Raw genomic sequence first — 23407 nt, 5'->3', positions numbered from 1 at the left:
ATTCCAAGTCATATTTTTTAAGGGTCCTCTTTAAGATATTAATAGATTTGCTACCTACTTGATAAACGGATATAATATGGAAATTTAAAATAAGTACATCTAAGAGAAGAGTTAAGGATTTAATTCTAACCATATTTCAAGATATATCAATGTAGATTTGACTTTTTTTTAAGTTTATTTATTTTGAGAGAGAGAGAGCAAGCAGGGGAAGGGCAGAGAGAGGGGGAGAGACAGAATCTTAAGCAGACTCTGTGCTGCCAGTATGGAGCCTGAAATGGGGCTCAATCCCACCAAACCATGAGATCATGACCTGAGCCAAAACCAAGAGCTGGACAAAAGGCCTGTAATAATTTACTGGGTATTAAAATGCTGCATTTTTCTCAAAAGGTTTTACTTCATTACTATTACTACTAACACTAGAACAGAGGTACTATAACATTTTATTTACAAAAATTCAACTACTCAAGTGAAAAGGAAAGGGAAGGGTTGAGGATAGGAGAAGAGCAAGGGGTAGAAGGAGGGAAGGTGCAGGACAGAGAGGAAGAAGAAAAGAACAGTGCCTGAGACTGAGCCCACGTGTGCCTGAACAAAGTGCCTGTGAAAGAATGCTCTGTGGGGTTTCCCAAACCACTGTCAGAGAGATATTGTGCTGGAGGCCAGCAAGTTTGCGGTGACAGTTTCCCTGACATTCTAGAGGAAGCAACTGAAGAATTATGGGCCACAGAAAAACATGGCCTAAGAAGGAGTGACAGAATAGATAAAATTCTCCACAGGGCTGTGTGCTAAAATTTATAGATGATTTTAAATTTTACTATTGGAGATTTTCACCTCACAGGCTCATTTTAGAACCCAACCATATATTAGATAAAACTGCACAGGACCAATTAAATGCAAGTATACTGCAGAAGTATAAAGATCATATGATTTTATTTGTGTCCTACAATACAAATTCCTGTGAAGTACAAAGAAAATACAGGTCAGGACTTACATCATAAAAACAAATTGTTCAAATCAATTTATATGTAATCACTGTTGGAAAGCAGGTACTTTGCTATTTGGCTATACTCTATGATTTGCTCTAAAAAAGTGATTAAAAGAGAGAGAGAGAGAGAGAGAGAGAGAGAGAGACAGAGACAGAGAGAGAGACAGAGAGAGAGAATGGCTTATAAACACAAGACAGTGTCCTAAAAACTCACTGGCAGGTAGAATGATTAAACTATTTTAGAGAATATAATACGGTCATGAAGTCAAATTAAATGTTTGTTAGAATGAATGCTAAGTCATCCCTATGAAGACACATGCCCATAATAAATATTTCCTGTTATTACATGTCAAAATTGACTTATTTCTGAGAATGTGTATTCACATTTATGATTACAGCAAATAAATATTTATTTTTTTTCCAGTGGTACAATTCAAATTGGACAAAGAAAACGTATCTAATTACTTTTTACAATAAGATCTCTATGGAAATAACATATTTGAATAATCAAAGCAAAAATCGTTCAGTTACTTACCTACCATAATCCCAAAGGTCAGCATATTAATATGAACACTGGTTTCTTGCAAGTAATACACTAAAAGGTACTTTTTTTCCTTGCTATTTTTTTGGTATAAAATATTACTTCTATTTTATTCCTTATTTACAGATGTATTGGGGTCTGATACTGTCCCCCAAGCGTTTGAAAAAGGAACAATGACAGAGAGTATGAAGAAAGCTGAAACAATACCCCTGGGACAGCTATGAGAACATCTATAGCCAACAGTAACCAAATAACAAAGCCTAAAGACACTTACTAACATTTATCAGCAATTTAAAGAAGGGTGGACTTCACTGATTTCCAGGGTTTTCCACTGTTATTTAAAAATCCCTCTAATTTAGGAACTTTTTGTCAGTTCAAGAAAGCAAGCAAGCACTTCAAATGTTAAGTGAAAACACTTCATTCAGCTCTTTAACTGTTCATTTATAAATTCTGGCTCCCTGAAAGTCCCTTTCACGGGATACAGAAGACTCTTCCACGGTTAGAAGGCAGGAGAGGGACAGTAAAGTGTCCCTCGAACTGAGAAAGCACAGAATTTTATTCAAGGTAACTGACGTCGGGGAGGAACTGACTGGGATGATGATCCAACTGTGCAGTTTTTCTCTGCAAAGTCTGGACCTTAGTCCACAGATTTTACTGTGAGAGGACACATTGGAGTGAGCAAGGGCCATGTAGGGAGGTCAACAGGTGTACATGCACTAATTGACAGCTCACCTTTAAGTAGATCTTGTGGTACCTGTGCATGAGGTACCTGTGCCTCATGTGGTACCTGTGCATGAGGAAGGGGAAAGACTGTATTATCTCTAAGAGATACATGTGAAGCCAAAACAAGCCTCTCGTCAGCCCAGCCTTAGCCGGCACTTCTAACCTATGTATATTAATCACCATGGGGCCTTGAACATGTAGCCCCAAGAGAGGTGATAGAGTGAACGTGAACACAATGATGGGCCAAAGATGGAGGCCGTGTGGTCAGCACTCCTACATCCACCCTCATAAGAAATTAACTTACTGCATCTTTCTCAGGGTTGCAGACTTTCACCCAGAGTATATGGTCCAAGAGCCAATCAATGGGTTTCTCCTTGTAGAACATAAATATGAATTCCACAATCAGAGTGAGGTCTGGTGCTTGAAACATTTTACCTGAAAAAAACATTCTCAGTCAATAGCTTTCATAAAGAAACCAAGCAACAAAATGGCTTAAATAAATGAAATCTATACAACAAATAAAGCTTGTGCTCTCAAATACAAATCATTCTGAATAATTTCACTACTTGTCTTATCAAAAGCAAACAAACTTGCTTTAGCTAAACATTTCTGGGTTGTCACACAACTACGAAACTCCTGACTTTCTCCATCACAAAATCTATCATACAACTACTGGCTCAAGAAGCAAGTCAGAGATTTTTCCTTTGTGTCTTATTAACATTCTTCCCATTAGAAAAAAAGGAACTTTAGGATCTTTTAGGTTTAGGTAAAAAACAAACAAACAAAACATTTAACCTAATAAATAAATGCAAAAAACAAGGCATTCCAATTCTGCCTTCACTGAAACCTTCACAAAGATGTTTCTGACTCTTAAGTTTTGACATAAATGATCAACAAGGTCAAAGGCCTAGCCTCTAATATTTAAAGTACTACAAGAAGTGAAATTTTATCCTGTTTCTTAAAACCTGTAAACTTCCTGAAATTCTTCAACTTTAAATATATTTTAATTGTATAATTTATGAACTTTAGTGAGAAAAAATTTTTCAATGAGAACCTTGTCTATGAAAGTAACAAATGATTATGAATGAATCACTGTCAAGTACTACATCAAATACTAGGTATTCATACTAGAAAACATTTAGTGTGGCATTCTTTTTAAAAGAACCCCAATGCTGCAAAAGCACTGGGCCATAAACAGGGAGCTGGAGGTGTCAGAGAAGAAATCAGACATGCTCAGGACCATGGCTGGCTTTACGTGTGTACACAAGAAGCCAGAAGGGCTGCCTGGAGAACTCCACAGCAAATATTACAACCTTAAAAGTACCCAAATACTATTTTGGGTTGATTTTCATCACTTTATACATGGAAGTTTACCTAAATTAAATTTCCTCAAAAGCAATCTATTTCCAGAGAAAAAAAGACAGTTTGAAGGTAAAAGAAATTAGTTTACCATTACAAAAGTCACAGTTATTTCTGAAAAGTAGATAAATCTGACACTTCTTACCAATGAAGCCCAGCTGGGAGAATTCTAGTATCATCCATTCCTCAGAAGAAAGTTGAAGTGCAAAATTTTTTATAGTGTTAAAGTAATTCTGTTTGACAATAATATCATCTTCAAGCTAAAGAAAGTTGATCAGATTAATAAATCAAAGAGATGGAAAGGTTTAAAGGACATTCTTTATTATAAGAAAACTCAAGCATACTTTTAAACACAAATCAAGAAAACAATGGTCAAAAATGATGAAAATATAAAAATAAATTTTATTAAAAGAAAACGAGGAAAATAAAATGGAAGAGGCACACATAGAAAGTCACCTAAACCACTCCGTTACTATGGGAGATCACAGCACCACTCCACGAATTACTCTTTTCTGGTCCTTTCTGAGCACCCAACATGACTTCACACTATCCTTTTTTACTTTTCAAAGGAGAAGAATTTTTGTGAGCCTTTAATTTTTTTTTTAAATTTTTATGTAATACTTGTTCGAGGTCAAAGAAAAAGCCAGCAGCTTTCCTTCTCTGCCCTCCACCCTGCTAGTTGAGGTAACCAATGTTAAAAGTTGGGTGTGCATCTATTTGCTACCTCTTATATGGACACACAGCACAAAAAGGTCCACATGCACTTGCCCATCCACATGTACGTTTTTATAATAAGGGATCATATCATCACACTGTCTTTTGTCTCTTAATATATCATGAATATCTTTCCAGGTTGATATTTACTAAGTGCATAATATTCCATGTTATCAATGTGAAACAATTCATTCAACTCTTTCCTGATCATAGACACACATCTAGCTTATTTCTCATTTTTTTGCCAATGCAAACAATGATGTAATAAATTTGCTTATATTTACATATTACTGCTTTTCATTTCTGTAGGATAGATTCCTGAAAGCTCGCTTCTTGTATTTTTTTTAATGTTTGTTTATTTATTTTGAGAGACAGAGAGAGAAAGAACATACAAGTGGGGTAGGAGCAGAGAGAGAGAGGGAGAGAGAATCTCAAACAGGCTCTTCACTAACAGCTTGGGGCTCGATCCCACAAACCGTTAGATCATGAACTGAGCCAAAATCCAGAGTTGGACGCTTAACTGACCAGCCACCCAGGTGCCCCTCACTTTTTGTATTTTAAAAGTTATTTTCAAAATACTTAAGAAGCTGTAGCAATTCAGAGTGCCAGTTAATTCCACACAGTTGGCCCATGTGTTATTCACACTTGGGATTTTTACCAATTCAACTGGGAGTTGACAAAGGATCAAGAATCACAAGCATATGCAAAGACTTCCTCCCCAGAATCTCCTCTCATAAAAATTTTAAGTCACAAGATGATTTTAATGACCTTGAAAATTTTTTTTTTCCTTTTCTTAATGTCACATTATCACTTCCAGTTACCTGCCAAGCAATTTTCACTTATTTTAGTATTTATATTTTTCAGGTATTTAAGTCCTACAAGCTTTCTTCTTCCTATCTGTGAAGAAACAGTAGGAGTACTTGGAAAGACATGATAATGACTCACCAAATATTTATTGAGCTTCTATTGTGTTCCAGACACGATACTAAACCCAGGGAATAATACATCAGTGAACAGGCAAGGCATGTTTTATGCTTCAGGGAAGCTGGAGGGAAAACCAGACAAAGCACAGAGCTATACTGGCACCTAACCTTGCTTTCTGAAAAAAAGAGGTGCCTACACTCACATCTAAATACTATCTATACCCCAAGGAAAGATGATCCCTAACATCAGGCAATTCCAAATTATTCTAATAAGTAAATTCAAAAACAAGCTATTTAAATGCACAGAGATGTTGATGAAATAGTCAAATGCCTATTTGAAATTCAATACACTAATTTTGGTTACCATACACAAATTCACATTTAAAAAAAATTTTTTTGGGGCGCCTGGGTGGCGCAGTCGGTTAAGCGTCCGACTTCAGCCAGGTCACGATCTCGCGGTCCGGGAGTTCGAGCCCCGCGTCAGGCTCTGGGCTGATGGCTCGGAGCCTGCAGCCTGTTTCCGATTCTGTGTCTCCCTCTCTCTCTGCCCCTCCCCCGTTCATGCTCTGTCTCTCTCTGTCCCAAAAATAAATAAATGTTGAAAAAAAAATTTTTTTTTACGTTTATTTATTTTTGAGAGACGGAGAGAGACAAAGCACAAGTGAGGAGGGGCAGAGAGAGAATAAGACACAGAATCCAAAGCAGGCTTCAGGCTCTGAGCTGTCGCCACAGAGCCCGAGGTGGGGCTCGAACTCACAAACTGTGAGATCATGACCTGAGCTGAAGTTGGACGCTTAGCCAACTGAGCCACCCAGGCGCCCCCATAAATTTACATTTTTACATTAAATTAGGAAAACTGTTTTGTTCCATTCTCACATCAAACAACTTCGCTTTTATTTCTGGGTTCTCTATTCTGTTCCATTGATCTATGTGTCTATTTCGGGGCTTATACCATGCTGTTTTGATTACTATAGCTTTGTAGTATATCTTAAAATCTAGGACTGTGTAACCTCCGGATTTGTTCTTCTTTCTTCAGATTGCTTTGGCTTTTCAGGGTATTTTGTGGTTCCATATAAATTTCAGTATTATTTGTTCTAGTTCTGAGAAAAATGCTGTTGGTATTTTGATAAGGATTGCACTGAATCTGTAGATTGCTTAGGTTGTATGGACATTTTAACAATATTAATTCTTCCATTCCATGAACATGGAATATCTGTTTGTTTGTATTATCTTTAATTTCTTTTATCACTGTCCTGTAGTTTTCAGAGTACAGGTCTTTCACCTCCTTGGTTAAAGTTTATTCTTAGGTATTTTATTCTTTTTGGTGCAACTCTAAACAGGATTGTTTTCTTAATTTCTCTTCCTGCTACTTTGTTATTAGTGTATAGAAATGCAATATATTTCTATATATAAGCAACTTCACTTTAAAAAAAAACTTCTTGGAAGGGCACCTGGATGGCTCAGTTGGTTAAGTGTCTGACTTTAGCTCAGGTCATGATCTCACTGTTCATGAGTTCTAGTCCCATGTCAGGCTCTGGGCTGACAGCTCAGGGCCTGGAGCCTGCTTCAGATTCTGTGTCTCTTTCTCTCTCTGTCCCTCCTTCATTCACACTCTGTCTCTCAAAAATAAATAAACATTAAAAAAATTTTTAAAAAAATAAAAAAAACTTGGAGTACCTGGGTAGTTCAGTTGGTTAAGCATTGGACTCTTGGTTTCGGCTCAGGTCAAGCCTGCTTGGGATTCTCTCTCTCTCAATAAACTGACTCTGATGCAATTTGATGACCTTATTAAATTTCACCAGTTTTACATGCATTCAGGTTTGTGTATATATTCGTGTATGTATTTAGTTCCATGTAGTTTTTGGGAGACAGTTCCATCACGAGGATTCTTGTGCTATCGCTACCCTTTATATTCACAGCCACCTCCTTCCTTCCCCACTTCCAGCATCTGGTAACCAATAGTCTGTTCTCCATCTCTACAACTTTGTCATTGCAAGAATGCCAATGAATGGAATCATACAGTATGCAACTTTTTAAGATTCAATTTTAAAGTGCCCACAATTACCTGAGATCCTAGATGTGCTGTGTATCAATAGTTTGTTTCTTTTCATTATTTAGTATTCTTTGGTATAGATGTGACACAGTTTGTGTAACATTCACTGGCTGAAGAACATATGGGTTGTTTCTAGATTTGGGCTATTATGAAAAAAGCTGCTATAAGCCTTTATGTACAGGTTTTTTAGTGAACATATGTACTTCTCTGACATCAGTGTTTTGTCATGGCAAGAGCCATTCTTTAAAAAATTTTACATCTCAGGGAGCCTGGGGGGCTCAGCTGGTTAAGTTTTGGACTTCAGCTCAGGTCATGATCTCACAGTTTGTGAGTTTGAGCCCTGCATCAGGCTCTGCGCTCATAGAATGGAGCCTTCTTCGGATTCTCTTGCTCTCTCTCTGCCTCTCCCCCACTCACTCTCTCTCTCAAAATAAACAAACATTTAAGAAAATAAATAAAATCTTACATCTCATTAGTGATCACTAGTTTACAGAGGGAGGCTAAAAAACAAGATGCAAAATATTGTTTTTATAGTATGCAAATGCAGTATCAGAAAAAAAAATATTTTTGCTTAAAAATTTTTAAAGTATAAAAAGAAATAAAAAATTAATAGTGGTTACCCATGGGAGAGGGAGGAAACAGGGATAAAAGTGAGACTTCTGGGGCACCTGGGTGGCTCAGCTGGTTAAGCATCCAACTCTTGGTCTCGGCTCAGGTCATGATCTCACAGTTCGTAAGTTCAAGGCTCTGCACTGACAGTGTGGAGCCTGCTTGGGATTCTCTCTCTCTGTCCCTCCCCAACTCATGCTCCTCTCTTTCTCTCTCAAAATAAAGAAAATAGAATAGAATAAAATAAAATAAATAAAACAAAAGTAAAGTAAAATTAAATTAAATTAAATTAAATTAAATTAATAAATAAAGTGAGACTTCTGTGTATCTTATGTAAGTTATGATTTTGGAAAATTTTTTTTACAACTAAAAAGGATAAAAAATGCTAAAAACTGAATCCAAAATGAAACAAACCAAATTTCATATCAATTTGGCAGCATGATCATACAGTATAAAGAATTATTTCCAGTTACTTCAAAACATAGTATTTTGACAATATATCCATATTGGTATATATTCTAAGGAGGGGGGAAGCACAAAGAAAATTTAAATTGCATTCATCAGTCTAATAGTAGTGACAATGGTATCATTATTTTGTAAGTATTTCAGCTATACTGTAGAATAATATTACTAGGATAATGTGATTAAAAAACCAAGACTTTCAATGTAAAAGAAATACATGTATAAATTCAAAAAAGTCAAGTAAAAACCCCCAAATCTTCATTTGATTTGAGAATACTAATATGAGCTTGTAGATTTTTCTCCTGAAAAATAAAATACTCTTTCCCTTGCTAAAAGTTTAGCCTGGAAGCAAAGACACCATAATAGCAATAAGCATCTCGAGCACCTGGATTGGGGTCCTAAATACTATTTGCTTCTAAATGGAAAAGAGCTCCTTAGCGAAATGGCTGATTCTAGATCTCCCATAGAAAATGTGCAAATCTTGTGCCAGTCAGCAAAGAAATGATCTAAGATTACTAGACTTACATTGAAGGACTACAAGAGCCAATTTGAAGAGATTCCCACCAGCTTATGATGTACCAATGTAAGCCTCAATATGAATAGTGACTGCAAGGTCTAAGGGAAATCAAATATATTTAAAAATCCATGCGTTCATAACAATATTTTTTAAATGACCACCACTGGTGATTTCTAGGATACCACCTTTGAAATTTAATGAAGAGAAAGAATAGGCATTTATTCTGCCTTTCCTTTGTGAACTATTTTTCAAGGTAACCAAAGAGTTGAGGAAAAGTTCTTTACAGATGAACTCAACTTATAAGAACATTACAAATTACACAATTAGAAAATTATCACTCGGCACCTCTAATGAAACAACTGATCTGGGGAAAAATAATCAAAGAATGTGGAAATCAGAGGAGTGGCTGCTGGGAAGCTTTATAAAGACAGATGAGGCTGACACCACCAAGCCCACTGATTAGTGTCAGCATCAATACAAGTGGGGCAACCAGACATAATGTGCCTTGTTACGTGATACAGCAAGAATTACTCAGCGCCATCTCGGAAGTACCTGAATCACCCAACAAGTGTTCCAGAAGACATGGTCTTCAATTCCAAGTCATCTGTGATACAAGACTTTATGAAAGTGTATAATTCTGTCACATGAAACTTCATTTCAAGCCAAAACGTAACATTAGCATGGGTGACATTTTTTCCACCTTTAGGAGTATGCCTGTGATGACCACAGAGTAACCTCTGGTTCTTTTGCCTTATTTATTTATTTATTTATTTTTTCCAAATATTTATTTATTTTTGAGAGAGAGATACAGCATGTGAGGGGGGAGCAGAGAGACAGGGGGACAGAGGATCTGAAGCAGGCTCCATACTTTCAGCAGCGAGCCCAACATTGGGCTCAAACTCACCAACTGCAAGATCATGACCTGAGTGGGAGTCAGATGCTTAACCAACTGAGCCACCCAGGTGCCCTACTGCCTTTTTTAAAAGCACTCTCTCAAAAACCTGGGTAGGACATACTCCAACATATGCAACTATGAAGTCACACATCTAGCACTGCTACGAATTTACCCAAGGGATACAGGAGTGTTGATGCATTGGGGCACATGTACCCCAATGTTCATAGCAGCACTTTCAACAATAGCCAAATTATGGAAAGAGCCTAAATGTCCATCAACTGATGAATGGATAAAGAAATTATGGTTTATATACACAATGGAATACTACGTGGCAATGAGAAAGAATGAAATATGGCCTTTTGTAGCAATGTGGATGGAACTGGAGAGTGTTATGGTAAGTGAAATAAGTCATACAGAGAAAGACAGATACCATATGTTTTCACTCTTACGTGGATCCTGAGAAACTTAACAGAAGACCATGGGGGAGGGGAAGGAAAAAAAAAAAAGGTTATAGAGGGAGGGAGCCAAAACATAAGAGACTCTTAAAAACTGAGAACTGAGGGTTGATGGGGGGTGGGAGGGAGTGGAGGGTGTGTGATGTGTATTGAGGAGGGCACCTGTTGGATGAGCACTGGGTGTTGTATGGAAACCAATTTGACATAAATTTCATATTTAAAAAAAAAGAATAAAAAATAAATAAATACATTTCATGAAGTCACACACCTAGGATAATTATCAAGTCTGGATTGAATGTCTTTCCTTCCCCACATTAATTTTTCTCCAATTTTGCCAGGTGATTTCTATCCTTCACAAACATTCAAAACTAGTATTAAACTGAGGACTTTTCAGGCTAATGTGTTTTCCCCACCAGTACTTTTTTTTCTTTAAGCTTATTTTACTTATTTTGGGAGAGAGGGAAAGGGAGAATGTGCCTGCATGCACAGGGGAGGGGAAGAGGGGGAGGAGGAGAGAGAATCCCAAGCAGGCTCCAACTCACAAACCATGAGATCATGATCTGAGCTGAAACTAAGAGTCAGATGCTTAACCGACTTACCCAGGTGCCCCTTCCCACCAATATTTTGCAAATTATAATGAACTCACTGAGAGAATTCTATGTAAAATGAAATTATGTCAAGAATTCAATGTAAAGCTATTCCCTCTTTTTGGAGGCATGATTTTTGGGAAAATTGGGTAATTTCCAGAATGTTCACTGGATTCATCTGTGACACAACTGAAACGTTAGGAACAATCTAAATGACCAACAGTAAGGTCATTATGATATCTGAATAATGATATTTCAATGAGATTAAAAATTATTCCAGTCTGTAATTACTGGCATGTAAAGATATCTATAATATGTTAAACGACAGTAAAACAGATTACAAGACAGTATGTACAGTATGATCTTGCTCTTGTGAAAAAGAGTTGTATTAAATGAGTTAATATGTGTAAAGTCTAAGTTGTAAAGAACAATGCATGACACATGGTGTAAGTGTGCAATAAATGTTAGTTCACAGCTACTGTTGTTATAACACCATATATACATGCCCTGCTTAAAGTTTTCCTTATCCTCTTTCTTAACCACATCCTTTCCTTAATTTCCTAAATGCTTACTTTTCCTATACTCCACACCAAAAAAAAAGCTTTAAGATTCCATTCTTTCCTTAGAGAGAAATTTAAAATAAAATTTAAAAGCAATATAACTACACGTTTTAAAGTTCTCTCTACAAAGTTCTTGGTCATAGTGTAAATATATATTGGCCCTAGAACAAACAGCAAGCTTCCACTACAATAATAGGAGACATGTTTAATAAAATGTTTTGAAGTTATTATTTTGAAATTAAAGACTTCTCTAAGACATTTAAAGGAAATGTACTAATTTTAGGATACCATGGTTTTACACTCATAACTCTTGTATACTGTTACATACAATGCCATATTCTGACCCTATCATCATTTACATTTCCCAGCCTGAGAACCAAGGAAAAAGGTTCATCATGCACATTTGAACACAGGTGGCCCAAGATAAAATGTCAAAGGAGACAAAGTCTGTCCTCAGTAAGTCGGCTTTCCCAGGTGATAGGAGGCTTTTCCTTCTTTCCTTCCCTCCCAAACCTATGCCAGCAGTTGCAAACCATTTATTTCCTTTCTGATTAAGGGACCCAGAGCCCCTTTTTTACCACTCCCATCAATCAAAGTATACTTCCAGGGAAATATCTAATAAACTTTTTAACTAAAAAAAAAAATGACAGGCATAGCGTGCAGTATCTGCATATGAACAAGGAATAAAGACCTTTGGTTAAAGAAATGAAATTCCAATTGTAATGTCACTAAGGAGAAGGAGATTTAGAAGAAATAAGAGCTTCCTAGAATTATTTAAGTTGTTGCCTATCTGGCTAACTTAAAACCCACATCATAACAAACTTATTCTTATCTTCAATATAAATGTAAATGTACTGTAGCATGCAAAAAACAAAACAACAAAAACAAAAACAAAACCTATCCTACTGTAAGACCACCAAAAAAAAAAAAAAACCTGTAAAAAAATCCTTCTTTAAATTTTGCCAAGTAACTAAACCTTAGTTCTTTTTAACAGTAGAGAGAGGGAGAATGAGAGCAGAGATGGCGGGATGAGAGAAGAGGAGGTGAGTGATGCACCCACTGTCACACCGTTATCTGGAAAGCTAGTGTTGGGCTAAACTGGAGAATGGAAATGCACAGCCCACATTATCAGTGACTATGACAGACCTTTCTGCTTTCTGATATATTATTATCAACATATACATCTTAGAGGGTTTACACTTTCCAAACTTCCTGTTTCAATGAACATATACTCTTGATACTACTTCTTCAAAAGTGTGAAAAACATGAAAGGAAAACAAAAATCACACTTACCTGAATGTAATATATTCCCTTTTCCTGAGCATACATCATTAGAAAACAATAATCCAGGTTTTGCTTTGTTCTCCATCTGAAAAAAATTTTTTCAAAAATAAGTTAGGAATCAGACTCAAATTTAGCAAAATAAGATTAGGTGTAAATATTTTAGAGTACATATTGTATGTTGTGATATTTTATAATACACACATGTATATACACAGTATATAATATACATGTATGCAAATTATCTACCTATAGATACACAGACACAGGCACACACATACATACACATGTAGAGGATCATGAAAGAGACTTCACTTTTCTCTAATGAAGCCTTTATCAAAACATATTCCCCCAAACACTAATCCTCAAGACATCCTGAGGAAAAATGAAGTCAAGTGTCAAGTAAATTTGGGAAGCACATATATTCTCCTTCTGGAGACATATTAATATATTAGAGGCATTGAAATAGTCAATACATTTGTTGGGAAAAACTTTTGGGGTGCCCGGGTAGCTCAGTCAGTTAAATGTCTGACTCTTGACTTAGGCTTGGGTCATGAACTGTGAGGTTCATAAGTTTGAGCCCTGCATTGGGCTCTGTGCTGATAGCACGGAGCCTGCTTAGTATCCTTTCTCTCTCCCTCTCTCTCTGCCCCTCCCCCACTGGTGTTGGCACTCTCTCTCTCTCTCAAAATAAATAAACTTAAAAAAGAAAAAAACTTTTTAGTCCAATATTTTCCAAACTTTTTTGACCATAGGACCTTTTTTCAAATTTAACATTTTAATGTCTCTGGAACTTGGTGCTTCAAAAATTATACTTTGGGGATCACTGCTTTGGTGACCAGGGCTGTGCTTTGCATACAGGTGGAAATTAATAAATACTGTACTGAATGCTTAAAAACCCCAAAACGTATTAGGTTTTACAATATTAAGTCCTTTCAGTGAATTCCTGGTAGCCTGCAGAAACAGACTAATGTTGAATAAGAAAAGTGGTTGTAAAAGCTAGTTAAAAAAAATAAAAGGTTTAAATAATAAGTAAACTTCTCCAGAATATACTTTATAAACTGTTTTGAATTTAATGAGATGACTTAAAATTTTTTACCAAATTCAACCCTAAATTTTTTAAAACTAAAATTATATTTATTGAGAGACAACCAACTATGTGGACGTATCTTTCAGAAAAATTCACTCAAGAAACACAGTAAGTCTCTTCCCAAAACTGTATTTTTCCTTTTTTTCTGACTATAGAAAACTAATGTCAATGTCTCTTAGATTACAATGTTTTTAATAACAACACACTGAAAGTTTTAAGTCCTTCAATTTGAGAGAGTCAGAGACAAATAAATCCAGTTGACTAAATACATTTATTACAATATAATTCTGCAGAACAGTATTATTGTTTTTATCACTTTCATTGCATCAGTTCTCATTTATTTTGCATACAAACATTTGATTTCTATATGAACTAGCTTCTGAATTGTATTGAAAATACTCTTAAGAAAAGTTATACCACAGAAAAGCAGTTATACAAGTTATTGAGCATACCAAATTCAACCTGTCATCAGAATTTCCAATAAAATAACCAAAATTCATTAGCTCTCACAAATTAGCTCAACCCTAAAATGTGGTACATTTCAATAAATAAGGATTACATTTATTATGTATCATACTCACAAGGGTGGGGGATCTTAACACAGGCTCACCTTACTCTTTCTTTAGAGTCTCCAAATGTCTCCTTTAAGTTTGTCAGGTCAGGATAATAGCTTTCAGGAGGTGATATTATTTCCACCAAACCAGAACTGATTTCTTTAGAAAATCTACCATGAGAAAGGATAGCTGAGTCATTTAAGTTCTGTGGGATTTTATTTATCTTAATGCTCAACTTACTGTGTTTAACATAAAACACATCAGTAACGTATACTGTAATGGTCACATCACAGTGTCTTCAGTGAAGTAGCTCATCATTGATTTTACTTGCCAGAAAATGCAAACTTTTCCAATAACAAAAGGGTTTTGGTGGGGGTTTTTTTGCTTTTTTTTTTTTTTTTTTTTTAAATAATGCTTTAAGAACAGTGTAAAATGCTACTATCCTTAGAGAAGCATAGACATCCTGGGCCAACTGCAGATATTATATTCCTAAAAAGTATCAGAATTTTTAAAAATCAAATCAAGGTATCACAGAAAATAGAGAATTGAAAAAAAAAATAAACTATTGACTGTGTGTCTCTATATATGTATGCAAAAACCAGTTATTCCACTTTCAGAAAGGTTTAGTTGTGAGTTATAGATTATATGTCATTCTAAAGTAGTAATTTCTCAACTGGGGCCATCCTGTCCCCCAGGCAGACGCTTAGCAATGTCTGGAGGAATGTGGTTGTCCTAACTGTGGGTACTACTACTGACATTTAGTGGGGAGACACCAGGGATGCCGCTAAATATCCTACAATGCATACAACATTCCTCACAACAAAGAATTATCGAGCCCAAAAGGTCAACAGTGCCAAGGTTGAGAAAATCTGTTCTAAGGTTTTTATAAGCAGCTTTACTAACTCAAATGTAATCTTTTTCACATTTGCATTCTCCCTTATTTAGTTTTTGCCAATCTCCACAAAATTCTTGTGCAGCTACCTGCCTTCGCACATATGTCCTTTGTGCTTAAATGTACCTTTTTCTGGGCTTGGTTTTCTTATACATTGAGGAAGAAGAGAACTGACAAAATCACAGCTTAAGCCCCAGAGACCTGTCCACATGCTCTGTGGGAGGAGGGGCCAATAGTTACTGCCTTGTTCCTATATTTAAGGAGGCTATACTAAACTGTATTTATATAAAGGCTGCCAAGAAATCGAGCACTTGAGGGAAAAAAAAAATCTAACAAATGCACATTTCTGAACTCTGCATATATTTTTTAAAATCTCTGGTTTTAGCATTTTGATGGACAAAGAAAGAGCTGCATTATTTTAAATCTAGAGTTGGCAAGTAATTGTTGCTTCTTTTTGTCTTTTTTAAGTAAAAGATATATTTTTGGGGCAAAAACATAAAACTCAGTGAAGAAACCCTTATCAAGACTAGTTTTATGATATCACTATTAAAACTATGAAGATGATATAAACACTAATATCTGAAACTTACTAAGATTTCCACCTGTTACCTGCTAAGTGCCTTGCTCACAGCAAACTGTTACTCAATTTTTGCAGAACAGTACAGACTCAGCCATAATTTAGCACTGAGGTTTGAAACTGCTGCAAGACTATCTACCCTGACAGAAGAAGTTTTTTCTTGGTCAACAGACTCTCTCTATATTCACTATCTTCAAGATTAAGAAATTTATTGGATAGGGTCATATATGTAGGACATTCAAATCTTTTCTATATTGAAATACACCAATTTATCCACCATCAGAAAACTGGATATATATGCACCTACTTTATGATAAGGTTAAAGACCAATTATAGATGGCCCAATGAAAAATGAACTTCACAGAGAAAGGAACTATAAAAAGAAAGCATTTTCTTTTAGCAAAAAGCCAAGAAGTAACAGTAACTAAAAGATCATTTTCATATTTAACAACTTACTCTTTCTCCAGGTTGGCTACAACACTGTGTACATAATCACTATCTGTCTGGGAAAAAGAAAAAAAATTGTACATACATTAATGTTTTTAAAATTTTATTTAACTTTTGATAATGAATTCAAATAAATAATTAACAGCATTCAATTAAAGCAGTGCATTAAAATTTCAGACAGCTTATGGATTTGCATTTCTACTTTATTCTACTTTATTGAACTACGATGTATCATTGAGTATTTACTAATACAATAAGCAGATGTCAGTTTTATTACCTTCAACTGTCCTTGTTCGATTCAGTAGAAAAAACGGAGTACAGAAATTATTTCTACCTCTTCTCAACTATCCAAACTAGAAGTAGTGAATAAATAATGGGATAAACAATAGAGAAAGATTTTTCCATTTTTATTTAAAAAAAATAAAAGGTAGGAGGAGATAATATCTTAGCGACTCTGACATTAAATGATGAAACTATGTAATAAAAAGCAGTTATGGTCTGTATTATTATGATTCTCATTATTAGGCTGATAATGATTAGAACCCAAGTCAAAAATCACTCTACACACAGTTAGAATTCTATACAAATAAAGATCTAATACCCCCTACCGATTTTAAATACAGTCATAGTTTATATTAAAATGCTAAAAAGAATCAATCATACATAAAATACGATCTATGTTATAGATTGACAAAACACTTAATACTTGATAAAAAGAAAACAAAACAAAAAGATAAATTTTGGAAATTACAAAACTATTAAGTTATAAAAAGTTGTGGTATAGAAGATGGTCTATAAAAGTATGTTAACTTTGATTTCTTTTGACTGCAAGTAATTCCTATTTTTTTTTTTAATTTTTTTTTTCAACGTTTTATTTATTTTTGGGACAGAGAGAGACAGAGCATGAATGGGGGAGGGGCAGAGAGAGAGGGAGACACAGAATCGGAAACAGGCTCCAGGCTCTGAGCCATCAGCCCAGAGCCTGACGCGGGGCTCGAACTCCCGGACTGCGAGATCGTGACCTGGCTGAAGTCGGACGCTTAACCGACTGCGCCACCCAGGCGCCCCAGTAATTCCTATTTTTATTGTTAAATTTAAAGACTTAAGAGTGAGACATTAAGACCACATTCTTCAAACTCTTAACAACTATGGAGATACAACTGGCACACCGCTCAAAATCTTCTGTACTTCCCCTATATGAACCAAATGTCAGCTATCTCTTTTGAAATAATTTATCACCAACATATATAACTAATGAGTATCTTTTCACACATCAGCTATGATTCTGGAGAATATGGTCAAGGTTGGTTTATATAGATATTAATAAATTTAAAAAACAACCTGGAATTCAACTTGTTAAGCATTTATTGAGGGCCAGTGATTTGCCTATCCAAGGAAAACAGGAATACAGAGATGAACAAGACCACCTCCCTATTCCCAGTTGGCTGTCCAAGAGGTAGGTCAAGAAGAAAAAGTAAATGTAGATTCATTAAGTAATGTGTAATAATACGTATGAAATTCACATGAGCCAAATCTAATATTATATGTAATCCTTATGCTGTAATCCTTATGCTAATCAACAGAACTAACAAAAGGTTTGCTTAAACGACTGTAATTGATATCACTTTTCCACCAGAGAATAAATCCTTTCTGGTATCAGCTAAGGGAATTCTGGGAATCTTCTGAAGAAAGCTAAATGTGTAACTGGCCTAGAAACAGCCAGGCAAATTGTTATCTCCATTATACAGTTGTGGTTGGAAACTGTTCTTGCCTCTCCCCCACTCTTAAATGTTGATAACAAGATAGGCAATATCAGATCTCTGGGGCTTGCTTGCATTAAATTAAAAGAGAGCACTTTTTCCTGAATCTTTTTTAAAAGCGTGTGGAGACTTTTTCAAAGGCACTATTATCACTCAATTCTGGGAATGCATCTACAAATATAAAACTGAGATATGTGTATTCTAGGGGTATGTGAATCGTATATACGTGGGAAAGGTGGGAAGGAAAGTGGACATACATAGAAAAAGAAAGAGCATTTTTTCCTGGAGAATCAAGTGTTCCTCATGGTTAAGTAAAATTAAGTATTTTATATTAAAACTATATGCTATTGTATTAGTATGTATATGCATTATTAATACGTACTACAACAGGGATGAACCTTGAACACGTTCACATTTGTTCAATGTGTGACCACATATTATATGCCTTTACTTGTATAAAGCATCCAGAATAGAATAATCTACACAGATAGAAAGTAGATTAATGGTCTCCTAGGGCTGGGGGGAGAAGGGTATTAATGGGTGATGGGTAAGGTGTACAGAGTTGTTTTTTGGGGTGATTAAAATGTTTGAAAATTGAGATGGTGATTGCATAGCTGTGACTTTAAATAGGTAAATTACAAAAAAGTGATTTAAAAAGTTAAATGTAAAAAAATATTAAAAAAGAATGTTCTACTTTTCTATTTTTGATATATTTTAGGGAGTACAATATGCTATTAATAGCATATATGTGTGATTTGTAAATATCTATGTACAAATTGGGAATACCTAATCCATGGGATGCTTAACAGAAAAGCTTAGATCATATTGCTGCACTGGACCAGTCCTGGTGAGACAGAGCACAGAATACTGCACTCCAAACCAGCAGAATACACATTGTTTTCATGGAACATGAAACATGGAACATTCACCAGGATAGATCACATGTTAAGCCACAAAACAAGTCTCAATAAGTTTAAGAAGACTGGAATCACATCAAGTATCTTTTCCAACCACAACTATATTAAACTAGAAATTAAATGCAAGAAGAAAACTGAAAAAAACCCAAATACGTGGAGAGTAAACAATCAATGGGTCAAATTAAAGAAATCAAGTAGGCAATCAAAAAACAGCTTGAGACAAATGAAAATAGAAACTCGATGTCCCAAAATCTGGGACACAGCAAAATAAGTTTTAAGAGGGAAGTTCGTAGTGATACAGGCCTCCCTCAAGAAACAAGAAAAATCTCAAATAAGCAATCTTATTTTACATTTAAAGCAACTAGAAAAAAAGAAAAAAAAAGGCCCCAAGTTAATGGAAGGAAATAATAAAGTTCAGGGCAAAAATAAATGAAATAGAAACTAAAAAGTAAAGGTCAATGAAACTAAAGCTGGTTCTCTGAAAAGATGGACAAACTTTTAGCCAGATCCACCAAGAAAGAGAAAGCCTAAACAAATAAAATCAGAAATGAAAGAGGAAAAAAAAAAAAAACCCTCATCACAGAAACATAAAGGATGTCAAGAGAATACTATGAACAATTATTTACAAACAAATTAGAAAACCTAGAAGAAATGGATAAATTCCTAGAAACATAATCTTCCAACACTGAATCATGAAGAAATAGAAAATATGAACAGACTAATTACAAATCATGAAAAAATACAATCAGTAAAATAACAAAACAACAACAAACTCCTGTGGTGCCTGGGTGGCTCAGTCAGTTGAGCATCCTGACTCTTGATTTTGGCCCAGGTTATGATCCCAGAGTCGAGGGATCAAGCCCTGCATCAGTCTCCATGCTGAGCATGGAGTCTGCTTAAGATATTCTCTCCTCCCTCCCTCCCTCCCTCCTCCCTCTCCCTCTCTCCCTCTCTCTCCTCTCTCTCACTCATATTTTCTTTTTCCCCCTCCCTCTCTCTACCCCTCTCCCCCACTCAGGTACACTCTAAGAATAAAACAGATCTTTTTAAAAAAAATTTTTTTTAATGTTTATTTTTGAGAGAGAGAGAGAGAGAGAGAGAGAGAGAGAGAGACAGGGTGTGAGCTGGGGAGGGGCAGAGAGAGGAGGAGACACAGAATCCAAAGCAGGCTCCAGGCTCCAAGCTCTGAGCTCCGAGCTTCGAGCTTCCAGCACAGAGCCCGATGCAGGGCTCAAACTCACAAACTGCGAGATCATGACCTGAGCCAAAGTGGGTTGCTCAACCGACTGAGCCGCCAGGCACCCCTAAAAGAGATCTTTAAAAAACCTCCCAACAAACAAAAGTTTGGGACAAAATGGCTTCACAGGTGAATTCTATCAAATATTTAAAGAAGAGATAATATCTATCACAAATTATCCCCAAAAATTGAAGAGAAACACTTCCCATTTTCCAAGGCCAGTATTACCCTGATACAAAAACCAGACAGATACTACCCCAAGAAAGCAATTACAGGCCAATTTCCCTGATGAACACAGATACAGAAATACTCAACAAAAATATCAGCAACCAAATTCCACAATACATCAAAAGGATCATATACCATAACCAAGTAGGGATGCAAGAATGTTTTAATATCCGCAAATCAATTATTGTGATACACATTAAAAAAACGAGAGACAGAAATTACAAGATCATCTCAACAGATGCAGAAGATGCACCTGACAAAAAAAAAAAAGTAGTATTAGAAGTCTTAGCCACAGCAATAAGGCAAGAAATAAAAGGCATTCAAATGGAAAAGAAAGTAAAACTGCCCTATTTGCAGTTGACATGATTATGCATAGAAAACCCTAAAGACTCCACCAAAAAAAAAAACTATTAAAACTAACAAATTCAGTAAATTTGCATGATACACAGTTAACACACAGAAATCCGTTGTGTTTCTGTACACTAATAATGAACTATCAGGGAAAAAAATTAAGAAAACCATCCCATTACAACTGCATTAAAAAGAATAGAATAGGTAAGAAATTTAACCAAGGAGGTCAAGGATCTGCACTCTGAAAACCCTAAGACTGTGATGGAAGAAATTAAAGACAACACAAACAAAGGGAAAGATATACCATGCTCTTGGCTTGTTAGGATTCATATTGTTAAAATGTCCATACTGCTCAAAGCACTCTACAGATTCAGTGCAATCCCTACCAAATTTACCAATGGCATTTTTCTCAGAACTAGAACAAATAATCCCAAAATTCATATGGAGCCACAAAAGATCCTAAATAGCCAAAGCAATTTTGAGAGAAGAAAGAACAAAGCTGGAGGTAACATGCTCCTGATTTCAAACTATACTACAAAGCCATAGTAATCAAAACAGTATGGCACTGATGGAAAAAAGACAAATATTCAATGGAGTAGAAGAGAGCCCAGAAATAAGCCTACCCTTAAATGGTCAACTAATTTACAACAAAGAGACAAGAACATACAAAGGTATAAATCAGTTTCTTCAATCGTGTTGAGAAAACTGCAGTCACATGCAAAAGAATAAAACTGGACCAGAATAAAATCTTATACCAAAGACAAAAATTAACTCAGAATTCATCAAAGACTTAAATGTAAGAAATTAAGCCATAAAACTCCTAGAAAAATACTCTCAGAAATACTTTTTTGGATATTTCCCCTCAGGCAAAGTAAACAAAAGCAAAAATAAACAAATGGAACTACATCAAACAAAAAGCTTTTGTGTGACAAAAGAAACCATCAACAAAATGAAAAGGCAACCTACTGAATGGGAGGAGATACTTGGAAATGATACATCTGATAAAAGGTTGCTATCCAAAATATATAAAAAAACTGATACAATCCAAAAACAAAAAACTAAAATGCCTGATTTAAAAATGAGAAGAACTGGGGTGCCTGGGTGGCGCAGTCGGTTAAGCGTCGAACTTCAGCCAGGTCACGATCTCACGGTCCGTGAGTTCGAGCCCCGCATCAGGCTCTGGGCTGATGGCTCAGAGCCTGGAGCCTGTTTCCGATTCTGTGTCTCCCTCTCTCTCTGACCCTCCCCTGTTCATGCTCTGTCTCTCTCTGTCCCAAAAATAAAATTAAAAAAAAGTTGAAAAAAAATTTTTTTTAAAATGTGAAGAACTGAATAGACATTTTTCAAAAAAAGACATACACACAGGCACATGAGAAGATGATCACCATCACTAATTATTATCAAGGAAGTGCAAATTAAAGCAATGTTAAACCTGTCAGAATGGCTAGTATCAAAAAGACAAGAAATAACAAATGTTGGCAAGAATGCTGAGAAAAGAGAACCCTTGTGCACTGTTGGTGGGAATGTAAATTGGTGCAGCCACTGTGGAAAACAGTACAGAGTCCACAAAAAATTAAAAATACTGCTACCATATGATTTAACAATTCCATTTCTGGGTATTTATCCAAAGAAAACAAAACCACTGATTTGAGAAGATATAGTTTCCCTATGTTCAATGCAGCATTGTTTACAAAAGCCAAGATGTGGAAGCAACCCAAGTGTCCAGTGATAGATAAATAGACAAAGAAGATGTGGTATAGAAACAATGTGGAATATTATTCAGCCATAAAAAAAAGAATGAAATCTTCCCATCTGTGTGACAACATGGATGGACCTGCATTAAGTGAAATGAGTCAAAGACAAACACTATATAATTTCACTTATACATGGAATCTAAAAAACAAAACAAAACAAAATTTACAAACAGAATAAAAACAGACTCATAGATATAGAAAATAGTGGATGCGGTTGGGGCATTGGCAAACAGGTGAAGGACATTAAGAGGTAGAAACTTTCAGTAACAAAATAAATAAGTCATGGGGATGTAATGTACAGCATCAGGATATAGTCAATAATATTGTAACAATTTTGCATGGTGATAGATGGTAACCAGATCTATTGTGGTCATCATTTTATAATGTATAAAATATTGAATCTCTATCCTGTACATCTGAAACTACTATAGTATTGTATGTCAATTATAATTCAATTTTTTAAAAAAGGTTGAATCACTCCAATAGACCATAAGATAGTCTCTGGAAAGATGTCATGAAAATAAAAACAATATCCACCACGTTTGATAGTTACCTTCTAAATTACCTCTTAAGATTTTATATCATTAGGCTGATACTATTGTTTAAGTCATCTCTATCCTTACTCATTTTCTGTTTATTCATTCTATCAAGAAATGAAAGAAATGAAACAAAGTCTCAAAGACTGTGAAAGAACTTGCTTAGAATTCAGAAGCCCGTGACATAGCAGGAGACCAGGCAAGTGAGCACGGTGGAAAGGCCCTCAGGTGGCCCACCCGTAGAAGGGATAAAGGTGCCCTTTGATTCTCTGTTCTAGTTCTGAGAAAAATGTCATTGTTATTTGGATAGAGATTGCACTATATCTGTGCACTGCTTTCACAGATGCCCACACACCTGGGTGTCATGAGGCTGTATGTAGCATGAACATTTAATACTAATTGA

The 23407-nt window shown here is 35.6% G+C and overlaps 1 protein-coding gene across 3 annotated transcripts in view; it reads right to left on the bottom strand.

The window, feature by feature from the left end:
* Positions 1-23407, bottom strand: part of MGAT4A (alpha-1,3-mannosyl-glycoprotein 4-beta-N-acetylglucosaminyltransferase A) — a 122516-nt gene that overhangs the window by 19006 nt on the left and 80103 nt on the right. For all 3 annotated transcript variants that reach the window (XM_043603214.1, XM_043603216.1, XM_043603215.1), the window contains exons 6-10: positions 16231-16277; positions 14362-14475; positions 12674-12749; positions 3751-3865; positions 2551-2681 (exon numbers count right to left, since the gene is read on the bottom strand). In XM_043603214.1, coding sequence (XP_043459149.1) covers positions 2551-2681; positions 3751-3865; positions 12674-12749; positions 14362-14475; positions 16231-16277 — 483 coding nt within the window. The remainder of the gene's footprint in view (positions 1-2550; positions 2682-3750; positions 3866-12673; positions 12750-14361; positions 14476-16230; positions 16278-23407) is intronic.

Source organism: Prionailurus bengalensis, chromosome A3 (genome assembly GCF_016509475.1).
Source record: "Prionailurus bengalensis isolate Pbe53 chromosome A3, Fcat_Pben_1.1_paternal_pri, whole genome shotgun sequence".
NCBI lineage: Eukaryota > Metazoa > Chordata > Mammalia > Carnivora > Felidae > Prionailurus > Prionailurus bengalensis.
The sequence above is the reverse complement of the archived record's forward strand: the minus strand, read 5'-3'. Positions and strand labels throughout refer to the sequence as shown.